At 36.8% G+C, this 10,000-nt stretch overlaps 2 protein-coding genes across 2 annotated transcripts in view; both read right to left on the bottom strand.

Moving 5' to 3' along the window:
• The window catches only part of LOC138007019 (dihydropteridine reductase-like), a 153,853-nt gene that overhangs the window by 6,193 nt on the left and 137,660 nt on the right, over nucleotides 1-10,000 (bottom strand). The window lies entirely within an intron of this gene.
• Nucleotides 7,986-9,033, bottom strand: LOC138008523 (growth hormone secretagogue receptor type 1-like). Its single transcript, XM_068855836.1, has one exon. It carries the CDS (start codon nucleotides 8,955-8,957, stop codon nucleotides 7,986-7,988), a length of 972 nt encoding a protein of 323 aa, XP_068711937.1. The 5' UTR covers nucleotides 8,958-9,033.

Below are 10,000 nucleotides of genomic sequence, written 5' to 3'. Positions count from 1 at the left end.
CAGTAAACAATGTTGACGTCGGGGAATTCGGTGCTGGAAGCCTTCCCGGTATACAGGCTCACGCTCAAACGTTGAAGTAAAATAATTGCTGTTAGGTTCAATTTCATGATATCAGGATATCATGATAGCAGCTAGGAAATTAATAAGTCTGTGATTAATATTGAATGTGCCTCCCTGTGACATGCTGGGAAATCAATTAGCCCGGAATGAAATTTTACACAGCTACAATTGGACATTCTAAATTTCCCAGTTCCTCAGTTATCGAGTTCCATAAGTATAAAACTTAAAAATGGTTTGCTTTAAAATCAGAAAAAAACCAATTCACCGTTGCTGTTGAGAAAAGTGTATGCCAGGCAAAGTAATTTGCATCTCGATAGCCTGAAAGTTAACTGACAAAATAATTTGCCTGTGACGGTTTAAATTAACAAATATACCAATACATCACTAACGTTTCATGTTTAACCGGAGAATTAGGGAAGCAGATGTTCGACGGTGTAATAGCTGTTGACTTTTATTCCTCAGTTATCGAGTTCCATAAGTATAAAACTTAAAAATGGATTGCTTTAAAATCAGAAAAGAACCAATTCACCGTTGTTGTTGAGAAAAGTGTATGACAGGCAAAACAAGCTATATCTCGGCAGCCTGAAAGTTAAGAAATAATTTGCCTGTGTTTAAATTAACAAATATACCAATACATCACTAACGTTTCAAGTTTAACCCGAGAATTAGGGAAGCAGATGTTCGAAGGTGTAATAGCTGTTGAGTTTTATTCCTCAGTTATCGAGTTCCATAAGTATAAAACTTAAAAATGGATTGCTTTAAAATCAGAAAAAAACCAATTCACCGTTGCTGTTGAGAAAACTGTATGCCAGGCAAAACAAGTTGCATCTGGGTAGCCTAAAAGTTAACTGACATATTTTTGCCTGTGTTTAAATTAACAAATACACCAATACATCACTAACGTTTCATGTTTAACCGGAGAATTATGTTCGAAGGTGTAATAGCTGTTGAGATTTATTCCTCATTTTTCGAGTTCCATGAGTATAAAACTTAAAAATGGATTGCTTTAAAATCAGAAAAGAACCAATTCACCGTTGCTGTTGAGAAAACTGTATGCCAGGCAAAACAAGTTGCATCTCGGTAGCCTGAAAGTTAAGAAATAATTTGCCTGTTTTTAAATTAACAAATTTGCCAATACATCACCAACGTTTCATGTTTAACCGGAGAATTAGGGAAGCAGATGTTCGAAGGTGTAATAGCTGTTGAGTTTTATTCCTCAGTTATCGAGTTCCATAAGTATAAAACTTAAAAATTGTTTGCTTTAAAATCAGAAAAGAACCAATTCACCGTTGCTGTTGAGAAAACTGTATGCCAGGCAAAACAAGTTGCATCTCGGTAGCCTAAAAGTTAACTGACATATTTTTGCCTGTGTTTAAATTAACAAATACACCAATACATCACTAACGTTTCATGTTTAACCGGAGAATTATGTTCGAAGGTGTAATAGCTGTTGAGTTTTATTCCTCAGTTATCGAGTTCCATGAGTATAAAACTTAAAAATGGTTTGCTTTAAAATCACTGCAGAAAAGAACCAATTCACCGTTGCTGTTGAGAAAAGTCACGGTGTGCCAGACAAAACAAGTTGCATCTCGGTAGCCTGAAAGTTAAGAAATAAATTGCCTGTGTTTAAATTAACAAATACACCAATACATCACTAAGGTTTCATGTTTAACCGGAGAATTAGGGAAGCAGATGTTCGAAGGTTTAATAGCTGTTGAGTTTTATTCCTCAGTTATCGAGTTCCATAAGTATAAAACTTAAAAATGGATTGCTTTAAAAACAGAAAAGAACCAATTCACCGTTGCTGTTGAGAAAACTGTATGCCAGGCAAAACAAGTTGCATCTCGGTAGCCTGAAAGTTAAGAAATAATTTGCCTGTGTTTAAATTAACAAATTTGCCAATACATCACCAACGTTTCATGTTTAACCGGAGAATTAGGGAAGCAGATGTTCGAAGGTGTAATAGCTGTTGAGTTTTATTCTTCAGTTATCGAGTTCCATAAGTATAAAACTTAAAAATTGTTTGCTTTAAAATCAGAAAAGAACCAATTCACTGTTGCTGTTGAGAAAAGTGTATGCCAGGCAAAGCAAGTTGCATCTCGGTAGCCTGAAAGTTAACTGACAAAATAATTTGCCTGTGTTTAAATTAACAAATATACCAATACATCACTAACGTTTCATGTTTAACCCGCGGGAGAATTAGGGAAGCAGATGTTCGAAGGTGTAATAGCTGTTGAGTTTTATTCCTCAGTTATCGAGTTCCATAAGTATAAAACTTAAAAATGGATTGCTTTAAAAACAGAAAAGAACCAATTCACCGTTGCTGTTGAGAAAACTGTATGCCAGGCAAAACAAGTTGCATCTCGGTAGCCTAAAAGTTAACTGACATATTTTTGCCTGTGTTTAAATTAACAAATTTACCAATACATCACTAACGTTTCATGTTTAACCGGAGAATTATGTTCGAAGGTGTAATAGCTGTTGAGTTTTATTCCTCAGTTATCGAGTTCCATGACTATAAAACTTAAAAATGGTTTGCTTTAAAATCACTGCAGAAAAGAACCAATTCACCGTTGCTGTTGAGAAAAGTCACGGTGTGCCAGACAAAACAAGTTGCATCTCGGTAGCCTGAAAGTTAAGAAATAATTTGCCTGTGTTTAAATTAACAAATTTACCAATACATCACCAACGTTTCATGTTTAACCGGAGAAATAGGAAAGCAGATGTTCGAAGGTGTAATAGCTGTTGAGTTTTATTCCTCAGTTATCGAGTTCCATAAGTATAAAACTTAAAAATGGATTGCTTTAAAATCAGAAAAGAACCAATTGACCGTTGCTGTTGAGAAAAGTGTATTCCGGGCAAAACAAGTTGCATCTGGGTAGCCTAAAAGTTAACTGACATATTTTTGCCTGTGTTTAAATTAACAAATACACCAATACATCACTAACGTTTCATGTTTAACCCGCGGGAGAATTAGGGAAGCAGATGTTCGAAGGTGTAATAGCTGTTGAGTTTTATTCCTCAGTTATCGAGTTCCATAAGTATAATGAAACTTAAAAATGGATTGCTTTAAAATCAGAAAAGAACCAATTCACCGTTGCTGTTGAGAAAAGTGTATGCCAGGCAAAACAAGTTGCATCTCGGTAGCCTGAAAGTTAAGAAATAATCTGCCTGTGTTTAAATTAACAAATACACCAATACATCGATCACTAACGTTTCATGTTTAACCGGAGAATTAGGGAAGCAGATGTTCGAAGGTGTAATAGCTGTTGAGTTTTATTCCTCAGTTATCGAGTTCCATAAGTATAAAACTTAAAAATGGATTGCTTTAAAATCAGAAAAGAACCAATTCACCGTTGCTGTTGAGAAAAGTGTATTCCGGGCAAAACAAGTTGCATCTGGGTAGCCTGAAAGTTAAGATATAATTTGCCTGTGTTTAAATTTTTTTGAAATAAAGAGAATAAAGAAATAATTTTCCATCTTTTAATTGCATGATGCTGGCCGTTGTAAACCGTGTTTTAGAAAATATTTCGCATTGATTTACTGTGCCTCTGGACTATTTTGACACATCACTCAAAATTAATTTAAAGTAATTTGAGTTATTTGTCGTCATTAAAACTTTATGACGAGGTCAGCCCAACAAATGTGTCGAGATTAACACCTCTCTCTCCCTTTGTCTCTCGCTCTGCCTTTTTAGTGTGAGTCTTGTTAGAACTCCCACTGAGATTTTGGTAATTTTTTTTTTACCTAAACAGCGGGGACCCACATTCCTGACCCAAGTTAAGCTCCTCATGTAACAGTAGCGCAAACTACATGGGTCACGTACTTAATGAGTACTGGGCAAAGGGGCCAGACTTGCTCAACAGTCTGCTCGGAATACTTGTGCGATTTCGTGAAAATGAAGTAGCTTTCATAGGCGACATCAAGAAGATGTACCATACTGTTAAAACAACAGTACTAGATCAACACACGGACCACGGACACGGATCTTTTCCTTTTATTATTATTATTATTATTATTATTATTATTATTATTATTATTATTATTATTATTATTATTATCACCTTACATGTTTACATGTTTAGTTTTAAAAGCACAAACACCCCTCACCCCACAAACACACTCACACCCACACACACACCTACAAACACGGAATGTGTTTACATAATAGAGAAAGAGAAAAAAAAAAAAAAGGAGGAGTAGCTCTTGTTTTGAGAGGAGTGACCAATTATACTCTATAAGATGGGAATTACCTGTACAGTTGGAGAACAAGGTGCTGGATTCTGTATTTATTTATTTATTTTTAAAGCAATAGCGGTTCCCATTTCTTTCGCGTTGTTGTATCTTCCTTCTCTACTTTACGAATATATTGTAGATGCCGTATTGTAGATTCTTCGAAAATTGGCTTTCGTTCTTTAAATTTACACAGCCAGATGAAATGTTTGCTTGTCAAAAAACAAAAATTAATTTGCAAATTGTATTTAGAGATATCTGGCCTCAGTCCCAAGCAAGTATCTACCTGAAAAGCATATTCTTTACTAACAATTTTACAGGCCTGCATCCATGAAAAAACATGATTCCAAAAAAACGGCTATTGCAACATTCCAAAAATAAATGAAAGAGGCTTTCTTTACCATATTGACAGAAGGTGCATTTCTCGTTATCTATACGTCCTATTTTCTTAAGAAAACTATTAGTTGAAAGTCGTCGATGTAGGAATTTAAAATTAAAAACTATGAGTTTTGTACATGTAAAGGCCAAGACATAGGCTGCTTTCCAGTTGACTTTGTGACCGAGTGCTATATTCTTAACACGATCTGGTAAAAACTGTAGACAACCGAACCGTAAAATGAAAGCTAAAAGGGTGTTATCTTCAATTTGACTCGTGACGAGCCCTCGATTCTCATACAGTCATTCTTCTAGACTGGCGAGCTACCGAGCCACTCTATCAATGTAACATGGCTCGTAAGTGACGAGACGTCGAGCGGCATACACTTATTCTTCTTGACTGGCGAGCCGCCGAGCCGCCGAAACACTGACATGACTCGCAAGTGACGAACCATTAGGCCGCAAATATGCAATCTCTTTGGTCTTGACTGGCGAGCCGCCGAGCCGCTCTATCTAACATGTAACCTTGGTGGCCCTGTATTCTGTAGTTTAGCCGATCCTTGCTATAGATAAAAACTCCTGTGTCCTGCACGAGAATGCAACGAAGAGGCAAATGCGACTTTTTTTTCATGCTTAAGTGCTACTACGATCAAATTGTCAGGTACCTTTTTTGTTGGCCCGATCAATGGCTACCTTCCTGAAGCATAAGTTCACCAAGTTTCATTTTTCAACGATGAAGGGAAGTGCTTTTTTTTCGCACTCCAAGTCCATTAATTTTCGTCCGCCATTAAATCGCCATGTTCCAGGGGCCTGGTTACCAACGCTTACTTAGTGTTCGCGGGAAAAATACAAGTGACGTCCTTTTCTTAACGTCGCGGGTTCGAACCGCGGCCGGATCAACACTCAGGATCTTAAAATAACTGAGGAGAAAGTGCTGCCTTTGTAACTTCATCTGCAAATAGTTAGCCTTTCAAGTCTTCTCGGATAAGGACTGTGTGTAATATGTCAGGCAAAAACAAGGCTTTTGGTAGAAGAAACTGTGACAGCAAGTGTACATGTACAGATACACTCACAGACAAGAATAGATGGACCTCAAATATTTGTCAAACATGCTATGATTCAAGCTTATGCACATTTCAAAATCTTACTGACATATATCTTGTTACTGTTTATACCACGGTGCACCATGCTTAAGGTAAACTTACACACTGTGGCTTAATTATATCTAGTCTTTGAAAACGACAATCTAAAATTTGCTTACATTTTTTATGCCTTATTAACTTTTTTCCTTCTTTATCAGTTGCTGAGCTACAGCAACTTCAAAACCCGGCTCAGTCAACTACTGGCCAAAAAGGACCATGAAAAGGACCAACGTGTAAAAAATGTGGGCAACCAAGAAAAGGCCACAAGAAAGGGCAGTGTTCCTCCACTACAGTACCAGTGGACAAGCAGTAACCTTAAGGACCTGACTTGGTCATTTTTAAAGAAATAATAATACATTATTATCCAAGTCTCTCCATTTCTGCAGTGCCCACTCTTTGTATCTTTCCATTTCAGTGTTCTTTATTTCATAGAGCCCGGTGTTTGCGTTTATGCAATGAAACATTTTAATACAGTGAAAGCAAAGCATCCATTACATGTATTGACTGAGGAATGGAATTTTATTACCAGTTGCCAACGATTTAACAGCTACAAAAATTATTCACAAAGAAAGTGTCTAAATAATTTACTAAAATTTCAAAACTTGTTATTTCTTGGCTTCTTTTGTGTCTGATGCTTATTCTATTACCAGTATATTATTTGAGTTACAGAGGTGTAATGGTTCACTGAATTAGGAGTCTCTTTTCTACTACTGAATAAAGAAGAAATCTTGTTGTGTACTGTTAATAGAAACTATTATGTTTCTAATATGAATAACAAACTTCTCCATGACACAAAAAAGAGAAATGTGACTTGCTGGCAAAGTTGAGGGTAAGTTTTAAAAAGCAGGAAGGGCCACTTATTTATCTGGCTACCACTGGTAAACTTAATAGTTTTATTACTTGAACCAATACCGTCCTCTTGAACACCCTATCGTTCAATGGATAATAATATTATCAATAATGATAACAGCCAACAATAGAGTTATCCTGATTCCATATAATAACAATAATGAATCAGGATGACTCTTGCAGGGAAGTGACTGCTGTCAACAAAATTACCTCTCGGTGCTAATTGCTGTCTAGTATTATTTATTATTGGAGCAATTTTACATAGCCCATGAAATACGAAGGAGATTACCATGCACTATTTAAGCAATAGAGGACATTTTCCGTGTTTCCATAGCCTCATCTAAACACGAGGGGGAGTTGGGAGAATTTGAGACAGTTATGCAAACCCGAGAGGTAGTCAAGGGTTTGCATAACTGTCGAGAATTCTCCCAACTCTCCCGAGTGTTTAAATGAGGCTACGGAAACACGGAATAAAAAGTCCTCTATTGCTTTTATAAAATATTCCTCAAAGATAATTCAACAAATGAATGAAAATGCTGGTTTTTTACGTATTGATTAAAACAGATTTTCTTGATGCACGCTCATATTTCCTACCAGCCAAACAAAACGCGTGTCTGACAATACATAACCAATCAAAATTCGTGTGATGTCACAGCCGTGTTTCCATACTCTCATCTAAACACAGCTATTGACCAGTGAGACTGCGCGTACTATCCTAATTATTTTATAAAATACACTAATTCCACTGTTCTCTTTTGTTTACTTGTAGTAATTTGGCATTAAAAAAAATAACATTACTACCTGTTTCATGGGCTGAGTAAAATCACTCTATTCTAGTCTAATAAATCATTGTTGATCACACCTTTGCTTTGAACCTCAAAGCACTACAAATAGGTAAACTGAGTCGGTACAATGCTAGCAAGGCTATCACCTCTAGTAACTTTCAGGCACTATACACTCCACTTTTTTTCACTTAAAGAACATTTTGTGTGAGTAGCATTGAAAAATAATTCATAGTAATTAACATACTCTGACTGGGCAGCATTCGTCTGGGTTCAGTCTGCCTGACTCAATCACTGACTTTTAAAAACGTCATAAATGTCCCAGCATTCTTAATGCAAGCTGGGTCTCTAAAAAATCTATGTATCCTATGAATCAAATGAAAACTTTGCGGTGTGAAAGTAAAAAGCTAGCAAGAAAAGAAAGTTGGAAAAAAATTTGGCTTAATTTAATAGATTGCTTTAACTCAGGATATGAGTGATATGCCCTGGGGCAGTCAGTACATGATGCAGTAAAAGTAAGGATGTTGTAAATTAATCTGGCTACTTATAATTTGGTGTCCATGTCTTGATTGTCAAATGCCAAAACGCTAGCACTACTTTTCTGTCTAGTCTCATCTTTCATGACTGTTGCTACTTCCTTTTTCCCCGCAGCAAGAAATAGCAGAGCTCGCTTAAACTCAGGAATTTTAAATGCATATATCACCGGGTTTATGCAAGAATTAATATAGTTCAAAATGTTAGCAATCACTGCTGCAAGAAAGAGCCACGATGCCGAGATCTCATGAACAAAATACAAATAGTTCGTGACGACTAAAGGGAGCCAACAAATTAAAGCGAGCATTGATACAAACAACAACGTTTTTGTCACTCGCTGCGAATTTACTATGTTTTGTTGCGAAACAACAGCTCTGTGTAGAGATTTCCTCCAAATACCAATGTTACAGCTGCAGAGGAGCAGCAATATAGTTACAGCATAAGGTATCCAAAAGTATAAACTCTCCTTTGCTGATTTCAACCATAGTAGCAAGTTGACGATTGTACAAACAAGGATAGAAAGTACCCACACAACAGAAATAGCAACGCGATATACTTGAATGGACAGAGTTCGGTGCCTGAGAGGCCAGAAGATAGCATGAAATCTTTCCAAAGAGATAAAGACTGCAGAAAGTAAAGAAGCCTGCGAGAGAGCGGTGTCGACACAATAGAATGATATTTCGAGACTTCGACTTATTTCAAAGTTCCAAAGTCGATAAGAACTTCCCCACATTACAATGTAGATGGGTAAACTCAAAATTCCTAGCAGCAGATCAGAAAATGCCATGTTTATGACCAAGAATAGGCTTCTTTTGCGAAGTTTTTTGCTTAACGCAAAGAGAACAAGTGTGAGGAGGTTTCCTCTGACGATGAAGACATCTGCCACTATGAAAACGCTACATACTGCGATTCCTTCTGCTTTAGTAGGAGGATACATAGAATTCGTATCATTCGATCTTACGTTACTTGATATGTTCTTCATCCTTTAAATCAAAACCATAAAAACGTTTGAGAAGAGCCACTGAAAAGACGACTCGCACGTTTGCAAAGAAAGCAACTAAACGACGCTGGACAAACAGGTACTAAACTGAGCGGTCCTCATGACAGCCAAACAGTAGGCGATCATGACAGGTGGCAATTACAATGTATGATGACTATTATTGAAGAAAAAAAAAATGATAACTATGTAAATTGTTCCACTGTTGAGCTTCGAACAAAAGACCATAATTAAAGTCTCTTTCAGGAGACATATCGGAATAGACATTCGTGACAAGTTTTTTCGATAATTTGTAAGAGTTCGTCTTAGCAATTTTAATGTTTTGTATTAGTAACCGTGGTTTACTATAAGAAAGATGAACGTATAAAATGTTAGAAACATAAGTGGTGATATTTAACAATTATTCCACGAGCGGGCGTTGGATGTGAGAAGATAGATTGCCAACGAGGTGCGTACCGCCGAGTTGGCTATAATCATCGCATATCCAACAAATAACAAAGTGGAATAATTGTTTTATTAAAAACGCCCCCAAGAAATTAGACAATTAAAGTCAAAATTCCCAGAAACAGATTAGAGAATACCATTTTTAGAACCAAGAACAGACTTCTTTTAGGAAATTTTTCTCTTTAACCCAAAGAGAACAAGGGTGAGGAAGTTTCCGCTGGCGATGAAGACATCTGCCACTATGAAAACGCCACAAATTGTAATTCATTCTGCTTTAAGAATGCTGGAAGATCGAGCAGGCATAGTCATCTAAACCTTATCTGCCCCCGATTCAATCGGGAGACCGGAGGCGGAAGGTCTTTCTCAGTATCGACTAGCCGCCTCTGGAATATGTTGCCTGCCCATATTTAAAACCAGTCTACTCTTACAAGATTTAAAAATTTAATTTTTAAACATTTTATGGACAGTTATAAGGAATTGGACCATTTTATCATCTAATTTTCAATTCAACCTCGTTCCCAGGGTCTTCTCGGCTTTCAATATGGCGGCGGGTCTTGAGAAGACCCTGGCACACAGTGAACTAA

The sequence above is a fragment of the Montipora foliosa genome, chromosome 6, assembly GCF_036669935.1.
Source record: "Montipora foliosa isolate CH-2021 chromosome 6, ASM3666993v2, whole genome shotgun sequence".
NCBI lineage: Eukaryota > Metazoa > Cnidaria > Anthozoa > Scleractinia > Acroporidae > Montipora > Montipora foliosa.
The sequence above is the reverse complement of the archived record's forward strand: the minus strand, read 5'-3'. Positions and strand labels throughout refer to the sequence as shown.

Bases quoted from the DNA above. Each gene is read 5' to 3' on its own strand.
- LOC138008523 (XM_068855836.1), bottom strand. From the start codon at position 8,957: ATGAAGAACATATCAAGTAACGTAAGATCGAATGATACGAATTCTATG.